General features: G+C 44.1%; 1 protein-coding gene across 2 annotated transcripts in view; it reads left to right on the plus strand.

Annotated features, from left to right (window-relative positions):
* The first annotated feature begins 608 nt into the window (after positions 1-608).
* Positions 609-25173, plus strand: part of LOC110223982 (transmembrane protein 263-like) — a 361940-nt gene continuing 337375 nt past the window's right edge. The window contains exons 1-3 of one of the 2 annotated variants that reach the window (XR_002328836.1): positions 609-811; positions 4000-4052; positions 6029-6208. Coding sequence is in view for 1 of the 2 variants with exons in the window: in XM_021009761.2 (XP_020865420.1) it covers positions 806-811 (6 nt within the window). In the remaining variant the exon portion in view is untranslated. Of the gene's footprint in view, positions 812-3999; positions 4053-6028; positions 6209-25173 lie in introns of those variants that run through there. The other variant, XM_021009761.2, reaches the window with a different exon arrangement.

Below are 25173 nucleotides of genomic sequence, written 5' to 3' on the forward strand. Positions count from 1 at the left end.
CTGTCTGTCAGTCAATCTGTCTGTCTATCATCTATCTATCTATCTATCTTTGTCAGTCTATCTATCTGTCTGTCAATCTGTCTATCTATCTATCTACTTGTCAGTTAATCTGTCTGTCTGTCAGTCAATCTGTCTGTCTATCATCTATCTATCTATCTATCTACTTGTCAGTCTATCTGTTTGTCAATCTGTCTATCTATCTATCTACTTGTCAGTTAATCTATCTATCTGTCTGTCTGTCAGTCAATCTGTCTGTCTGTCTATCTATCTACCGGCCTGTCTATTTATCTATACATCCATGTATGTATCGATCTTCAGAGGTTTTCAGACTCAAAGTGCTCCACAAATGCTAGCTAGTGTTATCATCGTTATTAATACAGTCGTTATTACTATCTCCATTACTAGTGTTGTCCTGTGCACCGTAACTCTGTAAAGTCGGATCCACAGAAGGAGGTGACCAGCCCACGGTCCCACGGCAGGTGAGGCAGGGAGGTCCCGCCCCAACGAGGGCTCAGGGTACGCAGGGTTGCCGGGACACAGGGGTCACGGGTCAAGGGGAGGCCGAGGGAGCAGCTGCGGCTGCGCGCCCGCGGGAGCAACTTCCGCTTCCGGCTTCTCGACGTCATTTCCGCTTCCCCGCCTCCGGCCTCTTTCCGCGGGGGTCCAGAGGGTGTGAAGGAGGAGCGGAGCTGGGGAAGCGGGAGCGCGACCAGCCCCCCGGGCCCCGCCCCAGCCCCAGCCCGGCCCTGCCCGGCCCGGCCAACCCTCCCCTGCCGGCGCGGCGACCCCGCCCCGAGAGCCCAGCATGAAAGTGAGTGTGGGAGGGAGGCGGCCCCGGCTGGGCCGAGGGAGGGGGAGGGGACGTGGAAGGGGGAGGGCAGGGAGGGAGGGAGGGAGGGAGCCCGGAATGTCAGAGGACGCGGCGCGTGGGAGGGGCCTTAGGACGCCAGGAGAGGATGTCCGAGCCTCCCGAGGGCCGAGTCCGAAAAGCAGATCTCCAAGCGAAACAGAGGATCGGGAAAAGGGACCTAAGAGAGAACGTGCAGAGAAGAAGGGCGAGCCGAGATGCGGGGTCTAAGAAAAGGGGATGGGGGGGGACCGCGGGAGCCGAGAAGGCTTAGAACTGCCTAATGTCGAGAGCTCGTAAACTACGTAACGCAGGCTCTTACTGGGGAACTTTGGAACCCCTAACATCAGGGCTGGAAATCAGAGCTTCGAACATAGAGCATCGGACCTGGCGGGACCTTTAGACGTACAACGTGGATTGTAAGAGCTGGAAGGCACTGATAGAACATAGAACGTAGAACATCCGAGATGGAAACAGATTTAGCCGTAGAAAATACATTGTCAGAGCTAGAAGGAACCTTAGATGTAGAGCAGAGAAAGTCAGAAGTTTTAAGTCTTCAAGTTATAGATTATCAGCACTGACAGAGATCTTAGAACTAAGAACACAGAATGTCAAAACTAGAAGGAATCTTAGACATACAACATGGAATGTCAGAGTTTGGGGAGGATTGAGAGCATAGAATGCCAGAGTTGAAAGGTACCTTAAAACAGCAGAGAACATACAGTTTTGGAGCTGGAAGGGGTCTTAGGATGTAGAGTATTCAGAGCTGCAAGATACCTAAGAACATAGAACGTCAGAGCTGGGAGGAACCTTAGAACATAGAATGTCAGAGCTTGGAGGGACCTTAAAATACAGAATGTCAGAGCTGGGAGGGACCTTAGAATATGGAATATCAGAGCTGGCAGGGATCTGAGAACCTTAGAACATAAAATGTCAGAGCTGGGGGGAACCTTACAACAGAGAATGTCAGAGCTGGGAGGGACCTTAGGACATGGAATGTCAGAGCTGGGAGGGATCTTAGAACCTCAGAACACCCCTGCCTTAGAACATAGAATGTCAGTGCTGGTAGGGACCTTAGAATACAGAATATCTGAGACAAAACACAAAATATCAGAACTGGAAGAGATTGTAAAGATCACCTTACCCAACTCCTTTATTTTACAGATTGGGAAAATGAGTCTCAGAAAAGACAAGTGACTTTTTTGAGACCACAGAGGTAGTACATTGACATATCTAGAATTCCAACCCAGATCTTCTCATTTTGAACTTGGTGCTCATGCCACTACACAAGAATGATAAATAGGGAGTATTGTATCTAAACTGTTTATCTTCTCCTTGCCTGCTACAAACACTGCAGGAACTTAATACATTTTTGCAGAATTTAATTATTATGGAGCTGTCCTGGTGCTTGTAAGTCAAATTGTCCATGAAATCTCAGTCAGAAGTGACCATCAAGGCTTATCCTTCTTTAGGAGTAGGCTGTCCCTGTGTCCTGTGTCCCATTTCTCAGGAAATGGTTATCCAGATTGTCTTTGAAGACCTCTTTAATGGTCAGCGTTGTGAAGTGGCAGCAATTCTGATTTGAAGTTGGAGACCATGAGATTTTACCTTAGAGACTCTAGGCCTAGAACCCATCACCTTGGTTACTGGGAACAACAAGGTGTTTCACCTTGATCCCAGGTTTTTAACTCTAGGCCCAGTATGTCTTCACTATATTACATGATAGAGGGCAGAAGGAATGAGAAGTAGGAAATGGAAAGAAGAAAAGAGGAGAGAAAGACATGGAATGATAGAGAGAAGAGGATTTCTGTGGGAAAGTGGGTCATTGAGAAGGTTAACAGAAGTGAGATGAGGACAGAGATAACCCCTTCTCCCCAAACACTAACCACAATTTTCTTGACAGAAGTTGTTGGGCCTGTTGGACTAAGAGATGGCCTCGGGTTGGGGTTGGGGAATGAGATGTAGTGGATCTAAGAGGGGGACAGTGGAGTCATAGGGTATCAAATCAATAAGAGTTGTGAGCACCTGAGTCTGTGCAGTAGCCACCAAGAAAGAGAAGGGAGATAAAGTGCAGCGTACTCTCCTGGGAGGGTTGTTTTGTTGTATCACTACCAGGAGCTACATCTCTAATGTTAACATAGTCCTGGGTCTAAATGTCACACCTATACTGTCAGAAAAGTCTTTCTCCACCTAGATCTGTAGCTTTTTCTCCAGAGAACAGAGAGCTGATCAAAGTGCTTCAGCACTTCTATTTTGAGTATTCTTCTCATCTTAATTGCGATGTTAAGAGGAAAGTTAGTCACTGTGAAATGTGTCCAGCAAACCAGGTTTAACACATGACTCATAAAAAAATAAAATGTTATATTTACTGAAGATCTTTGTTATACTTGTTAAGAACATGAGACACTTGCTGAAGCTAGGGCCGCAGGCATTATTGTGGGTTAAAGTAACACTTTTATCAAAAACACATGGGATAAATAGTCTGAATAGTCGTTATCTCCTGATGAACTGTTTCAGAGTTGCAGAAGGGACCTCAGTGGTCACGAGCATCATCATTATAATAAGTATGTGTATGTGTATGTATGTATATATCACCTTAAGGTTTGCAGAGCGCTTTTTGGACGTAGATACATAGACACATACATATATGTGGTGTATCTTTGGATACTTAAAACAATCCTGTGAGCTACATGTTATAACATTTTATAGATGGGGTAACTGTTCCAAAGAGGTTAAGTTGACCCAGCTAATTTCTGAGACAGCATTCCAACCCATACCTTCTGACTCCAAAGTACCCCAGAGTATCCCTTCCACCATATTGCCTCATCTAATCCAATTTGCACCTGACTAGAAATCCCTTCTAAGACATTACCAACAATGGATCATCCAGTCTGTATTTGGATAGCACTAGTGAGAGGAACTTTACCTCCTGAAGCAGCCCATTCCATTTTACAGGAAGTTTTTCCTTTTGAACTAAAATCTCATTCTGCAGTTTCTAGTAAGTATACCCCCCCAAATCATCCCAAATGTCCTTAATTGAAGCAGTTGCCTGGCAGCATTAAAGCCTATCTTCACATCTCCACCAGCCCCATTCATTTTTGTTCATAGTGACATCTTTGATGCTGTTTAGCCTGAATTCTTTTTTTTTGTAGGGTGCAGCCGAGGCCCCCAGGTAACTGAGAAGTCGCGGAATCCTCTTAACTTGGTACAACTTGCAGTTTTGCTTGTGTAATGGACCGCATTCGGGGGGGAGAGATGCTGATGTTTTCTAAATTGGGGAGAGTCAGTTACTGAAGTGAATTAAAAATTCTCACAGACACATGTACCAGTCGTGTCCTCATTGCCACATCCCACGTGACTGTCTGAATGTGTGTACTGTTTCTGTGTAAATTTGGCAGAATTTTCACAGAAGGTTTTTGAAGAGTGGCCACACCGTCTGATTGCACAGCAGTTAAATGGTGAAGTCTCACCTGCTTGCTGTCTAAAGACCTTAAACCAAGCAACATTTACTGAGTATCTTGGCCTAGGACATGACAGCTGTTTACTCTCCAAAAACCTGCACCAGTGGTGCACTTCATCCTGAAATGGTTGCCCAGGCATAGTGAATAGATACCTGTCTGGTGGACTAGTTGAAACTGTTCTCACTTAACACATTTCACCATGCAGACATGCTTATTCAGGAGACCCATCTCATCCCATTATTTAAAATGTGCCCAGTGTTGAATAAGAGCCACAGGAGCTTGTATGTCATCATGCATAACAAACAACAGTCCAGAAATGTGTGCTCCCATGGATCCCAAAGCACTCGCCCACCTGCCACAAGGCCCAGCATGTGTGGGTTTGTTTGCCAGGAACCTCTAGAGTTCTACAGCCCAGTTTCTAAAGCCCATTGACAAGGAGTGATATATCAGTCTACTGCCATGTCTCCAAGAGCCTCCAGTAGCAGCACACAAATTCCTCACTGGCAGAGAGTTCAGAACACAACCATCTGCCAGTAAGATGGTGATAACTGGGTTTGGGGACTAGGTCATTCCTGGGGTGGTATACTTCCATGAAGGCAAGAATATGGTGACAACTATCACCTTAGGGAACTCTTATGGCACAGTCAAGGCAGCAATCCTGTCTAGAGGGGCACAGTGCTTAAGAATCATTCTGCAGCAGGCTAATCCTCTTCCCTACCTTGCCAAAGCCCCTTGGGATTGCATAGACGAATGGAATTTGAACTCCTACCCCATCCGCTATATAGCCCTCATGTTGTATCTTCAGATTTCCACATTTTGAGGCCTTATGTCTTAAGGGGATTCAAGTTCAGGAATAATACAAATGATCAGAATGTTATACATAATTGGTTCTGCTCTTTACCAAAAATATCTTCTGATGGTAACAATAAGCTTGGCAGTTGTTGGAACAAATGTGCTGAAATAGTAGCATATTACTTTGTTGTGGTTTTTTCTTTTCATTCTAAACTTAACACCAAAAAATATCATTTCTATACACAAAGCAGAACTCAAGAGGACTGTGTATGAAACCTTCATTTAAATCTGTAAATCTTTACTTTATAACACTTGCTTTTAGAAATGTTTATAATGAATTCCATACACTGCTTTCAAAACTATCCTACTTGTCTTTGCTTCCTTCTGAACGACCCTCCATTCTCTTGTGAGCATTTTGAAATGTTTCAGTGGCCCTCTTTTTTTGCATCACTGTTGTTAATTCCCCCTTCTGCTTCCCAACCTCTCAATTTAAAAAGCTAGAGAAAGAAAGAAAAAAGAGTCCCTGGAATAGGTATGCCTAGTCAAGCCAGACAAATCCAATCAGTGACCATGTCCAGACGTATGTCTCCTTCTTCACTCTGAGCCCTTCACCTGTGTCAGGAGATGGGCAGCATGTCCTGTCATGGGTTCTCTGGAGGCCTGGTTTATCACACATTGATTGAATTCTCCAGTTCTTTCAAAATTGTTTTTCTTTACAATATTATTTTTTTTAATAAATTATTCTGGTTTTGCTCATTTCATTTTGCCAGTTCAGGATTCTCTGAAATGATCTCTTTCATCTTTTCTTAAGGCACAGCAGTGTTTCGTTACAGCCTGTTGAGCCATTCCGTAGTTGGGAAGGGATTACCTTGAAAAACTGTTGATTTGCCTAGTTTGGTAATAAACTGTTTTGATGCTCTATTTGCAGTTCACCTGATTTATTGGCTCTCCCTCTTACGAATACACACAGCACACTGCAACTTGACTCTGAAAGCATAGGAAGACTTGTTTGTACAGTTAGCAGACTTGATGTAAAATTCATTAAAGAGAGTGTTTCCTTTGTGTCTGGAGCGAAATGATGGTGCTAATAAAAATGCTTTTTAAATTAGTGTGGGTTTTTTTTTTAATCATGAGCAGCAGAATGTTAGCAGTGCACTGGTTGCTAATAAAGAGACGAGGTAGGCTACTCAGTCATTTATCTAAATGAAGAAGGCAGCTAAATTATGTGTAGACATTGAGTAAAGTTGATGAGTAAGTGAGATTAAGATGAAATCACAAGATCACATTTTTAATTAGTTTACACCTTTAGCAACTACTCTTCAGTGACACAGTGATTGAGTGTCTGCTTAGGCCAGTCTGGAAATGATATAGTTCTAGTAAGCTCTGAAAATTGTGTGTGCCTATATGGGTGAGTATACACACACACACACACGTATCTATATATATACACACACACACACACATGCACACATATATGCATACATATTATGTATGGCTGAATATTTTATACCCTTGGCAACCTTCATCCCTGTCCTTTCCAGATGTCATGAGGCAGTCAGGATCTTCAGCAGCCTTGGCAGCTAGGTGTCAGTACATTTGAGTACCAGAGCCCAGGAATACTTAAGTTCAAATACTTCCTCAGACATTTATGAGCTGTGTGACCCAGGGCAAATCATTTAACTTCTGAACCTCAGTTTCTTCATCTGTAAAGTGGGGATAATGATAGCACCTATCTCACAGAGTTGAGAAGTTTGAACTAAATGGTATTGTAAAGCACTGTTTGTCTTTTTTTTTGGGGGGGTGAGGCAGTGGGGTGAAGTGACTTGCCCAGGGTCACACAGCTAGCAAGTGTCAAGTATCTGAGGCCAGATTTGAACTCGGGTCTTACTGAATTCAGGGCTGGTGCTCTATCCACTGTGCCATCTAGCTGTCCCTGTAAAGTACTTTTTAAATCTTAAAACACCCTATGCATGTTAGTTATTATTTTGTGTCCATATGAATTTGAAGGAGTGCTATATGTGTGAATAAGGGTGCAGCTGACTACCCTGTCACAAGGCCATGGCCAATATGCCTCAGCTACACTGGACACCAGAGTAGTTTATACAAGGAGAACTTATAAACAGTGACTAGGCAGGGTTCAGCAATTAAGATGGACTCTAAAACTCTTTTCTTTAAAAACAAATCTGTCTTGTGGAATATTCACAAATTCTCATTCTTCAAAGAAACTTCTTGTCATGCTACATCTATGAGGCAGATGTGGAGGAAGGAGTTGTGGATTTGTAGCCAGAGTTTAAATTCTGACTTTTAGCATCCGTATTACCCATGTGACTTTGGACAGACCACTTTTCCTCTGTGGTTCTTTGTTTCCTTATTTGTAAAATGAGGGGATTAGATAAAATTACCCCTAAGGTGCCTTCCACCTCCGAGTCATAGAAGCCTAGGTCATATAAGGTTAGAGTTAGCAATGACAGCCTCAAGAACCCTGGGGTGTAATAGAAAAGCCAGGAGCTGAAAACTGAGAGACTTCATTTCTGGTCCCTCCGTAACCTGCTTGCTGCATGATCTTGGACAAGTCTTTTTTTCCTTTCTGGGTCTCAGTCTTTCTTGGAAAGCAGGGGTGGTTGGACAAGATCAGAGTTCTTATCCTGAGATCTATAGCCCTCCAAGGGTTCAGTGGTGGGGGTTCAGTTCTTGAACTTTAATTTTTTTAAAAATTACATCTTTGTTTTCACAAACCTGTGATTGAAATTTTGCATATCTTTCAAAAATATTCCAAGAAGAGGATCTCTAATCTTCACCAGACTGCCAGAGGGGCCCGTGACACAAAAATTGGTTAAGCATGCCCGGACTCAGTGATGTCTCGGGCCCCTTCCCTCCGTGAACTCGTAGAATTCAAAATGTGACGTTTGTGCCATAGGGCTGCTTTTCTGATTTCATTAAAGATTCATGCTTCTCCAAAATCTGGTTTTTCTGTTTGTGGGAGGGAGTAGCAAGCAGACTAATTTCTTCTGAAGCCTGTTCCTAAGGGCTGCCGGCTAACTGGTGTCTGATGTATGCATCGTAATAACTCCTTTACCCCAGTAGCGCTCGGCCGTATTATATCATTTATTAAAGATTCTTCCCGGTAACTGGAGAATGGCGGGAGCTAGCAGTTGATGCTGTTTGTGGCGGCATGAAGCTGAGATCGAGAAGCTTCCATTTGTTCATAAGCTGCAGGTCAGGATTTGGATTCTGGCCGCTTGCTGCCAGTGGGATGGGAGGTGTACGACTCCTCTCTAGGTCCCAGCTTGTTCATCTGTAACATGAGGAGGCTGGACTGGTTGACCTCAAATGTATCTTCTCTGTCTAGACCCATGAGCTAGAAGGTGCCTTCCCATGGTCAATCCTCTGATTTGAGAGAATTAGGGGAGCCACAAGGTGGTTATATTACCTGCTGCGAAGACCCAAGTATCTCATAAACAGAATGGCTAATAATCTACGAGCATTTATTAGGCACCTACTTTGTGCCAGGTGTGATGCTAGGTGCTGGGGATACAATGAAAAAGTGAGATAATATTTGCCCTCTGGGAGCTTGCATTCACTCTTTAAGCCCTCCAGCTGTCCCAGACCTGAGCAGATAAAAATATCCCCTTTCCAGATATACTTCAAAGGTTACCTTTTCTTCACTCCTTTTCCTCCTTCAAGGTTGCTACTGATGTTCATTTTATTTATTTTTTAAGTTTTATTGAGAGCTTTTTACACCATAGTCATTTCCCTTTATACCACCCCACCCTCAATCCCATTGAACCCACCCTTATAATGGAAAAACAGTTGAGAAAAAGCAAGTGACCAGCAATGGCATCTACCAGCTTGTTGCATCCCCCACCTGGAGTGCCCTCAGCCCTGCAGACTGAGGGAAGACTGCTTCATCCTCTGTTTTCCTGGAATGAGGTTGGCCTCAGGTCATGTTTGTTAACTTCGTGGTAGGCATCGTTTATGTTGTTCTCCTGGTTCTCATTTCCCTGATGTTCATTTTAGTTTGATTCTCACCTGCGTACAAGTGTGTGAGTACAAGTGTGTGACTGTGTAGATCGGGGATGGTGTGATTCCAGTGCCTGGCATATAGCAGACAGTTAATAATTGCTTGTAGAATTGAACTGCAGTTGTTATTCTGCACTCTAGGGATAGCTGTCATGGTCACTGAGGTAGGTAGCACCGTTATTATTGACTTTCCACTTTACAGTTGAGGAAAGTGGGGTACAGAAAGGCCAAGAGATTTGCCCCTGATCCCCATCTCTCCCATCTGCCCTTTTTGAATTGACATTCTTAAAGGACACAACAGATCTGGTCATTCTCCTGTCCTGGGGCATAGTGATTCCCCCTCCTTGCCCTTAGGATAAAGTGCAAACTCCCTTATTTGTCATTTAAAGCCTCTCACCCCACCTGCCTTTCAGACTAATTATACATTACTTTTCTTCCCTTTTTTTTTATGGTCTAGCAGTTGACCTGCTTGCTGTCCTTCATGTACAGCACTCTGTCTCTCCCTCTATGCCTTTGAATATGCTGTCTGTCCTCCGTGTTTAGGGTGTTACAAGACAGAGATATCCTTCCTTCTGCTTCTTAGAAACTCTTGTTTCCCTTCAAGAGTTGTCACAAGTGCCAACTCTTTTAGGAGGCCTTTCCTAATTCCCCCAGTTATTAGTGCCCACCTCTAGTCATTTTATATTCATGTACTGTCTATGTTCCCTTCTCTCACAGTGGGGTCCCTGTAATAGCTAGCCCAGATTTGATGAACTGTGTACACCCAAAACAATAGCTCTGAGCCCCTACTAGTGTGGTGACTTTTTCTCTAGTCAGCCAAAGAAGACAATTAGTTCAAAGCAAAGGCATTTAATGAAATAGCATAGAAAGAACATTTTCCCATAAATGTAGGGTATACTCTCCAACAAATAAACAGTACTGGTGGAGAGAATGAACCTGGAAAATGATTATGTGTGCAGGGACCATGCGTTAGAAATGTGTGGAGGGACAACTCATACTTCTGATATTGCGTGATCCCAGATTCTTTCTGATGATGACATTGTGCTTTTCTCAATAAACTATCACTGTTCCACCAGGCTTATTGGACTTGCTTCATTCTGAGCACAGCCTCCCTCCTAGGCCTGTTCCTTAGTGGGTGGGTCTTATTCTCTCAGCTGACGTGCTCATCTCTACAGGGCCAGCTCAGTCATCTCAGCTTTAGTCTGCTAAGGTGTAACAACTAAAACCTCTGTTTGAGAAGGACAGGCTAATACCTCTTTATTCATAGCCATAGCACATGGGCAGGGTGTGCCATCAGGGTATGCCTGGAGTAAACAATACCTTCTCAGTCTCCTTTGCTGGATCTTCATCCAAGTCATGCCCACTAAAAGTGGGTGTCAGGGCTTTATCCTGGGCCACCTTCTCTTCTCCCTGGATACTATGCCACTTGGTGATCTCATCAGCCCGCACTTCAATTATCACCTCTATGTTGACATTCTTAGATCTACATATGATGCCTAACCTCTCTCCCAACCTCTGGATTTTGCATCTCCCACTGACTATCAGACAGCTTGAACTGGAGGTCCCTTAGACATTTTAAATTCATCATGTCCAAAACTGAATTCATTCTCTTTTTCCCCAAATCATCCTCCTTTCTGAATTTCCCAATTACTGTTAATGCACTACCATCCTCCCGGTCCCCCGTCCTTGCAATCCAGTTGTCCTCCTCATTCTCCTTTCCCATATCCAATCTGTTACTATCAATTTAACCTTTGTTATGTTTCTTGTGGGCTCCCCCTTCTCTCCTCTGATACTGCCATCATCCTGGGGCAGGCCTTATCACCTCCTACCTGGACTGTTGAAATAGCTGCTGGTTGGTCTTCCTGCCAACAATCTCTTCCCACTAATCCATCCTTTACACAGCTGTCAAATCTAATCTTCCTAAGGAGCAGACCTGACTGCATGCATATCACACACTCTCCCATTCACTAAGTTCCAGTGGCTACTTATCACCTTCAGGATCAAATATAAAATCCTGTTTGGCATTCAAAGCCCTTCACAACCTGGCTCCCTCCTACCTTTCCAGTCTTCTTACATTTCACCCCCAGCAACACCTTCTACAATCCAGTGACGCTGGCCGCTTGCTGCTCTTCCAGTGAGACCCTCCGTCTCTTAGCTCTGGGCATTTTCCCTGGCTGTCCCCTGTGCCTGGAACACTGTCCCTCTTCATCTCTGTCACCTGGCCTTCCCCGGCTTCCTTCAAGTCTCAGCTAAAATTAATTCCATCTTGTACCCAGCAGCGTTGCCTGGTTCCCCTCGATGCTAATGGCTTCCTTCTGTTGATTATCTCCAGTCTATCCTGTTTCCATCTTGTTTGCATGTTGTCTCCCTCTGTAAACGGTGAACTCCTCAAGCTCAGGAACTCTATTTTGTCTTTACGTCCGAGCGCTTAGTACCTGCTTAGTTCATGGAAGGCCCTCAGCAGGAATGTAAGCTAGCCTAAGGAAGCAGGGTCAGGGTTCTCCACTCACTTCACCTGAATTCTGTCTCTGCTGTGCATATTGGTAAGCCCTGTGTGTTCCGGTGCTATATTTTGTTATTTTTTATTTCGTTTAGCCAGAGGAGATTTCAGGCTCCCTGTGTTTGTAGGTGTCCTGTATTTCATGAGCATGCTGTACCACCCCAAGCAGAACAGAAGCTCCCTGAGGGCTGGAACAGCCTCTGTATTCATATTCCTATAGTGTCTGGGACATAGTAGGTGTTCAGGAAAGACGATTGATAAGGCCGGGAAGTGTCAGAAGCAGAATCCCAATTGAGTTCAATAGAGTCCTGGTCCAGTGCTTGCCATCTGCCAAGCTGCCTAGCGAGCATTCCTGTCACAGAGTCCAGATTCTCTTTTTAAATCCCCCATCTCCTGCATCTACAATGCTGGCACATTATTTCTGTATTAAACATGTTCAGGACACACGAAGACCCTTCTGTGTGTGAGTGACCCACAGTACAGAGCACCAGGGAACCAAAGACTCCTTCGTCCCTTGTAAAGTCTGTCCTCATCTGCCAGAGACCTAGCAAAATGTATCTTTGATTCAGGAGCTGAAAAGCACAGAATACTTAACACAACTTTTTCTCCAACCAATCCATGTCAAATGGAAGGGAAATAAAGAGTACCGACCAGATTATTCATGCCATTGAAAACACTACTGGATAACATGGTTTATACTACCTGGCACCTAGTAGATACAAAATAATGCTTATTGAACTGAAGTGATTTATGTATCCTAGCTGTGGTAGTAGTAGTGATAATAGTTTCCTTTTATACAGGACTTTTATATTCACAAAGCTCTCTGTAAAGGGTTTGAATCCTCATGACAGTCCTGAGAAGTAGGTGTTACTTCCCCAAAGAGATGACTTTCTCCTCACCAAACCAACCCCTCTCCCTTGATGCTGTCGCTTCTGTGCCCTCTGGCAGATTGCCTCCCATCATTCTCTCTTCCAAATCTTCTCTCAGTCTCTGTTGTCAGTAGGCATGCTCAGATCTCCCGGATCCTCAGTGTCCCCCACCGCCACTTGACCTTGCCATCCCTCAAACTGACGTACTATCTCTCTTTCTTTTCACAGCCAGACTCCTAGAGAACTGCTCAGCCTCATTGTCCTCGTCTATAAAGTGGGGATAATAATAGTTTTGACCTCACAGGCTTGTGGGAGTCAAGTGAAATAGCCTGTGTGAAGTGCTTTACAAATTAGATAGCACTATATAAATGCCAGCCATCATTATCCTGTTCCTGCTCCTCCTCCTGTTCTTTCTCCTCCTCCCCTCCTCCTCCTCCCCTTCTCTTCCTCCTCTTTCTTCTCCTCCCCTCCTCCTCCTCCTGTTCTTCCTCTTCCTCCTCTTTCTCTTCCTGCTCCTCCCCCTCTCTTCTTCCTCCTCTTCCTCCTCCTCGTCATCCCTAGCATCACATGTGCACTCCTCTGTTTGGTGTTTAAAGCCTGTCTTCATCTGGCTCCAGCCTGCTTTTTCAGCTTTATCCTATATTACGCCCCTCCATGTGCTCTTTGGTATGCTCAGTGTTCTAGCTCTATGCCCTTCCTCAGACCATCTGCTCTGCCTTGAATGCCTCTTCAACCCTTTGCCTTACATAATCCCCAGTTTCCTTCAAAGAGCAGCCCAAACACCAGTTTCCACAAGGAGCCTGTCTTAATCCTTTCCCCCTCCCAGATGCTACATCAGGGAGCGGATTCTCCTGTCAGTAGTTACTCTATTTATTAAGCCCTTTTTTTCTACACAGCGTTTACAGATGGAAGGGACTTTAAAGATCATTAAATCTAATCCTCTCCTTTGTAGTCTAGAGAAGGCAAATGATTAACCCAAGGTTTCACCCAGCCAGCCAGTAAGTAACAGATTAGAACCCAGCTCTTTGTCTGCCTACTCTAGTATTCCTTTTCTACAGTCTCAAGGACTGAGGGTTACTCATTTATCTTTGTATCTTTCTCAGTGTCTTGTATGGTGCTTTGCATGTATAGGCACCTACTGTGTGCCAGGGATTATGTTAGATGCTAGGGATTAAAAGACAAAGAAGAGAAGCCAAACTCTGGCTTCTCAAAGGCTCTACCTGTGGAGCACAGGCTAAGAAGACCCCAAGTACAGGCCCAGTGGGCGCCTCAGGTTGGCTGCCCCAGGAGCCAGGCCCACTGACTTTGGAGAGGCTATCTCAGCTGGGCCCACAGGTAGGATTTTTTTCCCCCATAGCAGTTCTCAAAGACTCTTTCATAAGTGGTAGATTTGTCTTTTGGTAGAAACAGATGAACTTGTTCTCTGAGAACTGAAGTAAGTTCATTTCTCTAGTGTTTTCTGGCATCCAAAACATTTAGCTCATAAAAGCCCCTTTGGGTAGGGCGTGTAAGGGTTATTGTCTCTATTCCAGAGGTAAGAGGAGGTCCCTTGCCATGCACAGTTTCTGTGGGTCTGTGAGACCCAGCCGTGATGAGCTGAAATGACTTTTCTACATAGCCAGGAAGTGGCCAGACCAGGACTTGAATCCAGGTCTCCGCCCCTTGGTCTAGTGTTATCTCCACTAGCCTCCTCACAGCGGATTTCCTCCTTTGGGCCTTCTTTCCTGTGACATAGTTTCTTAAATCCTTTGGGTGTATCTGTGGTTGCATGCATTTCATAAACATCGTGTCACAGCAGCGTGTGAGTTCGCTTGGGTGTGTTTGGTCAGTTTTTTTCCGGCAGTCACTGCCACTTGGGGGGAGGCTTCATGATATGAGACATGGAAGATGCTGACACAACACACAGCTGCTTTTGTGAAACTTGCTGCTTGTGTCCACGTGTGGCGCATAGATGAGTCACAGGGGAAAGTAAATAACTCATCTGAAAATGTCTTTGCCTCAGAAAAACTCTCTGGGCCAATGCCGAGAGACACAGTCTCTTGTGCCCGAGGGGCTGAGGTAAAGATGGTCAGATGAGAGAAGAGCACCCTGTTAGGAGACCCAGAGTGTAAAGGGTTTAAGAGATATCGTGTGATATTTAGAGACAGTTCAAGCTAATTAGTCAGTCTGGACGCAGAATGGCAGTGGAGAAGCATGCTGCAACACAGACTGTCAGAACTGGAAAAGCTCTGAGGACATGTAATTGCAGAGGTAGAGAGAGCCTTAGCACCCAGGCAGTAGGATGTCCCCCCCGGAAGGGACTTAGCTCCCAGAAACTGGAATGCTGGAGCAGAACGTGACCTTTCATCCCAATCCACTTTTGCGGATAAGAAAGCTGAAGAAGGTCAGAAGAAGGGAACTGACTCCCCACAGTTGCTACCACCTGGGGAGGGACTGACAGGATCAGAACTTTGTCCTGGTGTGCTGATGACCCCGTCTGCGTCTGCGATAGTAATCGCTGATGTTCCTGTGGGCAGCACTGGAGTCTTTTTGTTAACCTTCCTCCTCTGAAAGTGAATTCTGGAGTTTTATTTCTGGGAAGATCGATGGTTCAGAACATGGTCGACTCTCCCAACATGATTTATTTTATATCCTGTTTATGAATTAGGACATGTTTATAGTGAAAGGATAATTTAGATGAGGATGAGGCTACTGGAAAATATAAATGGATAATGGAATCTCAGAGTCTATTAAACACTGTTGTCTTACATCTTGCAGCATGGCATTTGATAACAGGGCCCAGCCTGACTTCTGCATTCAGTGTCTTCCTACCTGTTCCTCCCTTTCTTCATTACATCTCAGGAACTTAGATTTCTTCTTCCCACTTGTTCTCTCCCTCTTTGGGGGCCCGGACAAGTAAAGGGAGGATTGTTAATCCAAAATTGTAAAAAGGCCATTGATTGAATTTCTACATAAATAATATTTAGAGTAGCTTAATAGAAAATATCCTGGATTCCAAATCCACGGGCTTGAATTCAAATCTTGGCTCTGGTACTTATTACCTGTGGGAGATTAGGCAAATCATTATCTCTTTCTGGGTGTCCGTTCTCTCCTCTGTAAAATCAGGGCATGGACTACATGACATCTAAGGTTCCTTACGCGCTTCCGAGCAGAATCAAGATCAACAAACAGGGGGAAGCAGCAGAGAGGCAGATGTAGGTTTGATACCAGGAAAAAGTCATAACAATGAATGCTGCCCAGCGGTGGAGTGGGCAGCCTTCTTGGGTACGAGCGGGTTCATGCTCACTAAGCAGAAGTCAGTTACATTGTAGTGGGCACTCCTTTTCATGGCTCTGTTGGATGGAGAGGCAGCTAAGGGCCTTGCCAACTCTAACATTTGGTAATGCTCTAAGTCGTCATTCCACAAGCTAGATGGATGTCCCTTGGAGACAAGACTGCCAGAGCACCCTCTTCTGTTTAGCCCAGCAGCAGGATTTCTGAAGGGATTGTTTTCTTTTCAAACTGTTTTATAGAACGGCTGGACCAGTTGACAGTTTCACCAGTAGTGCTTTGATGTATCTTTTCTCACAGCTCTTCCGGCATTTGTCATTTTCCCTTTTTGTCAGCTTTTTGCTGATCTAATGTATGTGAGGCAGAACCTCAGGTTGTTTTAATTTGCATTTTTCTAAGTGTTAGTGATTTGGAGCTTGGTGACTATTGATAGTTTGGATTTCTTCCTCTGAAATTGCCTATTCCTGTCCTTTGACCATTTATCAGTTGGGGAGTGGTTCTTATTCTTATAAATTTGAAATAATTTCCTGTCTTAGAAATGAGACCTTTATCAGAAAAACTTGCTGCAAAGTTGTTGGGTTTTTTTTGCTATTTATCTGATTCTCTTCTAATTTTAGCCAAATTGGTTTTGTTTGTGCAAAAAGTTTTAGATTTTTATATAATGTAAATTGTTTATTTTACCTCATATGAGCCTTTCTGTCTCTTGTTTGGTCATGAACTCTTTCCCTGTGCATAGATCTGACAGTTGATTTCTTCCGTGCACTTCTAATTAGCTCATGATGTCACCCTTTATGTCTAGATTATGTGCACATTTGCAACTTGACTAGCTATGTGGTATGAGATATTGGTCAGTACCTACTTTCTGCCAGACTGCTTTCCATTTTGCCCAGTGATTTTTGTCGAATAGCGACTTCTTGCGTCCAATGGCTAGGATCTTTGGGTTTGTCAAATACTTACTTGCTTCTTTTCCACTGATCTCTGGTTCTCATCTCTTACCAAATTGTCTGGATGACTATTGCTTTGTAGTATAGTTTGAGAGCTGCCATTATGAAGCCTGACAGGGTATTTCTCCTGATTGGCCCTTGTCCTCTGAAAAAACCTGGAAGCTTCTGCCTTGAGACTTGAAAAAATGGCTTTATCCAGGGGCTTTATCACTTGCCTCTAGTGTCTTGTACTTCGTGTGGAACAACAGTTGGACATGTTGTGCTTGACCCAGAGGGGAGAGCTAGGACCAGCAATTAGAAGCAGCAGAGACACAGGTTTAAGCTGGATGTCAGAAAGGAGGGGTCTGAAAGTGCTGGGAGCTGCCTGGGGAAGGAGTGCTTTCCCCCTCACCAGAGGTCTTCAGGTGAAGGCTGGATGACCACCCGTCAGGCTGACTGTCCAGGAGAATCCTTTTTCAGGAATGAATTGGACTAGATGACCCCTGAGATCCTTGCCAACACTGAACTTGTGTGATTTTTTAGCTGTCCAGGTGGTGTGGTGGAGAGAATGCTGACCTGGAGTCAGAAAGACGTGGTTCAGATCCTGCCTCAGCAGGTGTAAGCTGTGCATCCCTGGGCAAGTCACTTAACCTCTGTCTGCCTCAGTTTACTAATTTGTAAGATGGGGATAATAGGAGCACTTACTTCACCGAGTTGTTGGAAGGATCAAATGAGATAGTATTTAGAAGCTTTTTGCAAATCTTAAAGCACTGTGTAAATGCTTGTTATTGCTCTGATTCTAGAACTGCCCTTATCTCTGCCAAGCAGGGTAGGCCACATCACTAGTCTAACCTTAAGCTCATTTCTTTTGAGCAAATGGCAAAATCCTGTGACTTTAGGCAAGTCACTCAGCCTCATTCAGTCTCATCTCCGTGTCACTGTAAGCATGCTGACCTCCTCATCTTCCTAGGAAGATGGGAGGCAAGGCTTATTAATTCTTCTTTACACATGGGGAAGCTGAGGCAAAGAGCCTCTGGCTTTGCCAGAGGTCTCTGGACTTCAGATGGAGCTTTCTTCCTGTTATACCATGTCCCTTCTCCAATAAGAAGCCAAGTGGAATAGTGAGCAGAACCCTAGAGGTGAAGCCAGGAAGACCTGGGTTCAAATCCTGCCTCAGACACATACTAGCTGTGTGATTCTGAGTGAATCTCTTAACCTTTCTCATCCTCAGTTTCCACATCCATAAAATGGATGTAACAATGGCATCCATCTCCCCTGGTGGTTGTGAGGATCAAACTTGAGCTTAACACAGTGTCCCAAAAGTTGTGGTGCAGTTTTAAGCTTTGAGAGCTTCAAACTGGTGCTGTTGAAGATGCCTTCTGTGATTTGTAATAGAGTACAGAATATAATTTCTTTTTGTAGACAAGGTAGGGCTTCCAAATAAGTTCTTCATGAGACAATGACTAGAAACATCAGATCAGTCAATATGTTAATAGCATATACTGATCACCTCCCACATACCAGGCATGGCGCTGCAGGATATTAAGACAAAAGTGAAACAACATAATTCTAGTGCTCACTTCTCTAGCCGTTGTGGGTTTACAAAGCTGGGCCTCACATCAACAGACAGAATGGGCTGATAGTACAGTACAAGTATCCCTCTGCATTTGGGATGTGGGGAGGCACCAGGAGAGAGTCTAACCTGTGATTTTAGCAGTTGGGGGCATTCCACCGATGCTTCTTAGTGACTGAGAATTTCAGAGAGTTGCCTGAACACTCATACTCCTAGGCCTCAGCCCTGGTCTCACAGCTACAAGGCATCAGAGGCCTATACCCAGGCCTTTCTGACTCCAAGACTGGTCATCATCCACCTGCCTGTCTCCTGGTCTAAATATCACTACAGTAGCTTAGTCATTAGTCATACGGCTAGGAGCCATCCTTGTCAGGACTCACACTGAGCTCCATTCTGCCTCCTGTGTGTAAGTCCAAAGCATTCTCCAGGAACCTCAGCTGCTTCCCTGGGCACTAGGCATGTGTTGGGGTTTCAGTTTCCTGTTTCCATCCTGATTTTTATCACTCTATCTTTATTCTCCCTTACAGTTGGAGAAAGCAGAAGGATATATTTCATCTGTCCTTGACTCTGTTTATAATCACAAATATGAAAGGAAGAGAAAGAGATTGAGTTTATAGGGTTGCTTCTTTGTGTCTCCTAATTTATCTCTCTCCGGCAGCAGTAGACTGAGCAGGCTTTCCTCTTTGTTTCAGATGTGGGAAACTGAAATATGAATCGGTGTTGATGAGAAAATAAAGGAATGAAAGGGGCATAAATCTTATCTTCTCACAACCCTAGAAGATCAGCTCCGCTGAAGAAGGGGATTATGCTTCTCTAATTAACTGCTTTGCAGCCTTTGGGGATGACTCCAGGCTGAATAAGAGTTGTAATTAAAGGCAGGCTGGGCCTGGAAATGATTACGAGCTTGTCCCTACCCTGATTATAGGGCAAGACACACTTTCCCAGGCCCTGGTTCTAATGATTATAGAATTAGTTATTAAGCAATGGATTTTAAGAAAGGGATGTATTAAGCCAGAAGATGCTCATTCATTAATAGACTGTACATGTTCAGAGGAGTCTCAGGGTTACGTGTGGATAATGAAATGCAAAGGCATAGGGCTTGTATGTGCTCTAAGGTCACAGGATCATACATTTTGAGTCCATCTCTCACATTTTATAGAGGAGGCGGAAAAGTGACTTGCCTGAGGTCATCTAGGTAATACATGGGAGAGCTATGATTCAAACCTGAGTCCTCTGCATTGATGTCCATTATTCTTCCCTCTGCCCCAATCTGCCTTCTTCAAGTCTATTGGAAGAGTCATTATGTGTCACTAGTTTAGTGACATTCAGGAGATTTGAGATGTAGCTCTGGTTCCGATACAGTTGATAGGCAAGACATTTTACTCTGGCAGGTCTCTATTTCCCCATCTATAAACTTAGAAGGTTGAATTCAATTAGGAGTTCTTACCTTTTCGTGTGTCATGGACCCCTCTGGCCATCTGATGAAACCTGTGGTCCCTTCTCAGCATAATGCTTTTAAATGCATAAAATAAAATGCATAAGATTACCCAGGAAACAATTACATTGAAATAGTTACCAAAATATTTACAAAAACAAATTCATGAACCTCTTGAAATCCATGGACCCCTTGAGGGGAGTCTGTGGCTCCGAGGTGATGAGCCTCTGGATTAGATGGTCTGTAAAACCCTTTCTAGTTATTCTATGATCTATATTCTTTTATTAAGAAAATAGATTTTTGATATCCTTTCTATACCAAATGCATTTCCCCATATAACCATCCCCTTGTATCTCTTCCCTTTTTCCACTTCCAAGAGCCATCCCTTATGACATTCTTTTTAAAAGAAGAAAAAGGGGAAAAAATTCAAAACCAATCAACACGTTGAAAAAATCAGATTTGATGTGGCCGTGTCACACCTTGGCGCAGAGGAGTGGGGAGTGTCTTCTTATCTCTTCTTTGACACTATGCTTGTTCTTTATGATTTTGCAGTATTCAGTTTCAGTGATGTTATGGTTGTCGTGCTTTCCATTTCCCTTGTTGTGGTCATTGCGTGTATTGTTTTCCTGGCTGTTTGTTTCACTTTGCATCAGTTTACATAAATCTTCCTGCGCTTCTCTGAAGCCATCGTATTGTTGTTTCTTGCAGGAGAGTAATACTCCGTCACCTTTCTGTATCACAACTTGTTTAGCCATTCCCCAGTCAATGGGGCGTATATGTTGTTCCAGTTATTTGCTGCTACAAAAAGCGCTGCTATCAATATTCTAGTGTATATGGAGCCTTTCTCTGCATCAGTGATCTCCTTGGGATATGTGCTTGGCAGCAGAACATCTGGGTCTGATCTACATTCGAAGGCTCTTTGTGGCTCTAACATCCTGTGTTCACAGGGATCTTCTAGCTCCAAAAGTCTTATGATTTCGCAAAGGATGGATTCTCTCCCCTGCCTCTCCCAATACCAACACTTAAGAAGGGCCTGAGCAGCTGACCAGTATACCATCGTGTGAATAGTAAACACTGGCTAGTTAATAGGTTTCCAGCAGTGATATGTACTTACTGATGGGCTGTGCAGTTTGCCTAGTAATAAAGGCCACATGTGGTTTCGTGCCTAGGAAAAACCCGATGGGAAGATCTGGCACAGAGAGTGGATTTGGGGCCCTCAGTATTTTTTCCCTTCAAATATTTATGTCCTCCTCATTCTAGGACCTTCTACCATCTGGCATGGGAGTGTCCCCTGGACGGTGGACATGTTGGCCAATCCCTTTACTCGGTCCTGTGGCCAGAATGAATAGCTTGTTGAGCCACCACACTTGAGACGTTTCCAATGTCAAAACAACTGAAACCACTGTTTCAATTTTGGAAATGCTTGCTGGCAAAACTAACGTTTGTGAGTGAGAAATGTTTAGGCAGAGATATGCACACTGGTGGATGTTGTGTTTGCCTTCTAAAAGCAGCTGCTTTCTTTTTTTTCCATTGTACACATGGGCTTAACAGCATCCTTCAGTGCTTTGGTGGGCACCCCAGTGCAGAACTCAGTGAAGCCTTTTAGGACAGGGACAGGCAAACTGTCCCAGCATTTCCTTCATTTGTGGTGTGGATGAATGGGGTCGGCGCTTCCTCATGTGGGAGTGGTGACAGTGGCCTCCCACGTGTGTGCCCCATCTGCCAACTCATATCCCACCTGTTCTTTGAGGTTGCTTCTTCCACGCTGCCTTCCTTGATAACCATGTCCCATAAGAGAAAGTCACTTGTGTCTTTGGGCTAAAGTTTCTATAGCTGCAAATGGAATAATAGCTGGCCTTCCCTTCCTATAAGGAATTTTTTTGGGGCTAAATGAGATGCTGGTGACCGCATACAGGCTATTCTCCTTCTCTAGGCTATCATTTCCTCATCCGTCAAATGAGGAGATAGGCACTCTTTCAGGCCTCTTCTGGATGAGATTTGTTGCCCCAAGTTCTGTATTCAGTGATCCCTTTCAGGTCTCATAGTCCATTCCTTTAGTCAGTTTCCAATCAAAGCCAATTTCACTGGCATTTGAACTCTGGAGCAAAGAGCTAGATTAGGAGTTCTAGATCCCTATGGGTCCATGAATTTGGACAGTAGAAAAACATTGCATTTTTGTTTCAATATAATTGGTTTCTTTTGTAAGCCTATGTATTTAATTTTATACACTACAGGAATTCCTAACGTTTTTAGTCATGGACTCCTTTGACAATTTGATATAGCTTTGATATAGATGCCATCTCAGGGTAATGTTTTTAAATGCATAAAATAAAATACATTTTAGGAAACCAGTTATGTTGAAGTACAGTTATCAAATTATTTTTTAAGTTCACAGATCCCAAATTAAGAACCTGTGATTAAAAATTATTCTCAGAAGGGGTCCATACTGCCAAAGGAGACCATCACAGAAAAATAGAGCTAGATGAATCCTAATTGAGCGTAGTTTGCAAGAGAAGGGCCTGAGGTCACACAACACACTCACCGCCTCCAGAATTCCAATCACCAGCCTCAGTCTCCTGAGGACAGTAATACATAGTTCTTACATCAGGGGGAGGTTGTGAGGATTAATTTAGATAATGGAGAGGGGCTCTTCTTAAACATTGATTGTTTTACATTTGTCAGGAAGAAACATTTCCCTTTTCCAAACATACTTATCTCAGAAATCATTGCCTTGAAACAAGTGATCCAGCATGGGGGTCAAGATTCCCCCATGGGAATCTGTGACTGAGCATAAAATACCAACTCAGGATGTATAATTGCCGCCCTGATGGCCACGCTCATGGAACATTGAGCCTGGAAAGGGAACTGTGAGACCATGTAGGCTGAGTGCTTCATTTCATGGAGGAGGAACAAAGCCATGCAGCTAGTAAGGAGCAGAGCAGGGCTTCCAATCTGAAGCTCTGATTCCAGTCAGTGTTTCAGAGTTGTAGAAATTTTCTCACTTTAATGATGTTGAAACTTCAGTCCATGGTGGCAAAAAGTGACTTGTGCAACATGGCGTCATAGGAGGTGAGCAACAGGTGCTCCCATGGGAAATCCTGCTTCTGCTCTTCCCATTACTTCCACTTCTGCTGAGTGTCCTCTGCCCCCTTGGAGACTGAGCCTGGACCTTCTAAGGCATCAGCTCCTTGAGTTTTACCCACATTGTTGCTTTGCATTAGCAGCAACCCAGAAGCTTAGGGAGCTGCTGGCCAGTACAAATAAGTCTTCTTCAGCGCTCTTCCCTTATCATTCATTTACATTTTTAAAAAGTTCTCAGTCTGTTTTCTTTGGCATCTAAAGTCACTTTGTGTCCTAATGTTCTACAGTTTAAGGTTCCTCCCATTTCTCCTATTTTAGGTTAAACTCTTATTTCTAACATCTCTGGTAGCTCTAACTTAGGTTCTAAGACATTTCTGTTGTTTTAGGTTCCATGGTCTCTTCCAGCTCTGACAAGACTTACTTCATTTGTTAAGAGCCTTCCAGTTCTAGGAGCGTGTCTTTGATGTTCTAAAGTCCCTTCTGAGGCAATGATTCTATGTTCTACATTCTTAGGTCTTGTTTAGCTTCTCTACTCTAAGGCCTCTTCTAATTCTGACACTATATATTCTTTATTCTAAAGTTCAGTTCGTAGAGAAAAACCAGTGTTCAGTGTTCGGAGGTTCCTTCCAGTTCAGTTATTCTATGTTCTATATTCTAAGGTTCTCTCAGGCCTTGACATTCTAGGTTCTATCTTCCAGAGTCTTCTCCAGCTCTGACATTCTGTCTTCCAAAAATCCCTTTCAGCACTGATGTTCTCAGCTAGGATGGAGGGGGCTGCTTCTCACATTCTTTCCTGTGGAATATTGACTTTGGGTTCATTTCCCCCTGTCACCTTGGCTAAGTAGTATTCCAGTGTCATGGAAGCTCAGGATTTTCAATTTGGTCTAAGAGGAAGCACAACTTTTTCATAGGGAATACCAGCATTACCTCTTTCTCCACTTACATAATGAACTGGGGGGCCTGGCCAGCATGTCTTCACAGCATCATTTTGGGGGTTCTTGATTCATTGGTGACAAGTGAGTCTGAATCTGTTCTTACTCTTGTAGAAGAGGTCTGCTAACAAACTGGATGACCAAAACAATTTATCTGGAAATAAGAGAGATTTTGGTGTTGTAGCTACTGTTGTTTTCATGAACTAATGAATAACTGTAGAAAAAAAGGGAGAATTTCAGAGCTGAAAGAGTTTGGAAAAATCAAGTCCAACCCTTTTTTGCTGTAGATGAGAAAACAGGCTTAAGGAAGGCAAGTGACTTGCCAAAGGACCCTGGAAGTCAGGGGCAGCCCCCAGACCAGAAAGCAGGACCCTGGGAGGCATTGCTCAGGAGTCCTCTCTTCCACAGGGACCTGGACTTAAGGTCTAGTGCAATTCAATAAGCATTCATTTTTATTTTCATGCCCTCAAGAAAAGTTGCCTTTTGTTTATATACCACAATCCTTTTTCCTGAACCCTCCCCTCTCCCCCATATTGAATATCCCCTCAAGAAAATCATTTGAGGAGGAAGAGATTTCCCCAATGAATACAAGCTCAGATCCAGGGGAGAGGGGAGAAGACAAGGCATTCTTTCTAGGTGTGGGGGGAGGCCAGAGAGGGGGTGACCACAGCCTGTACCAAGGCTTAGAAACACAGCATTGAGTCCAGGAACTGCAAGGAGGCAGCTTTGTCTGGAGCACAGATTACCTGAAGAGAGTGATGTGTAAAAACACTGGAAGGGTAAGGCCAAGCCTAGAATGTGAAGGGATTGAGTGGCTTAAATTCTTCTTTGAGAGCATTTTCTATTTTCCTAGATGCTGATCCTCATTCCCTCCAACAGATATGATTTGTATTTCTCACCCTGCTAAGCCCTGAGTACCCTACTGGTGTCAGGGGGTATATTCTGGGAACACACACTATTCCCACCAAGAAATCTGGAGCGCTTATTTACACTTGTGTCTCTCAGCTGAAAACTGCCTTAGAGAATTGCCACAAAATATGATATCATTTCTGAGAAAGATCGTTGTGGGCTTGTGGGAGCCTGAGACTGCTGTTTCCAAGTTTTGTCTCCTATGGGAGGAGGAACCGCAAAGAGAGATTTTGCTTCTACCTGACATACATCCCAAAATATATCTTCAGGGGGACGAGGAGCTGGGACTGTCACGAGGGATATGTAGGGATTGCCTTCAGGAAAAAGGTAATTTCCTCTGGAGCTGTAGGAATACAGCTTTCACATTTTAAAAATCCGCTGGTTGCAGAAGAAGACACCTGCCTTCCCACAGGCCCTAGCAGAAGCTTCCTGGCCGGGCTCCGATGCTGTTTCTTTAGGGGCAGCTGCACGAAGATTCTCCTTTGTGTGACCTCATTTTCAAAAGCTACACCAAAGAAACCCACGCTGGGGCAGCTCCAACCTAGCTGCAAAGGCTGGTCA

The sequence above is a fragment of the Phascolarctos cinereus genome, unplaced genomic scaffold (assembly GCF_003287225.1).
Source record: "Phascolarctos cinereus isolate Bilbo 61053 unplaced genomic scaffold, phaCin_HiC Scaffold_9;HRSCAF=440, whole genome shotgun sequence".
In the NCBI taxonomy this organism is placed as follows: Eukaryota; Metazoa; Chordata; class Mammalia; order Diprotodontia; family Phascolarctidae; genus Phascolarctos; species Phascolarctos cinereus.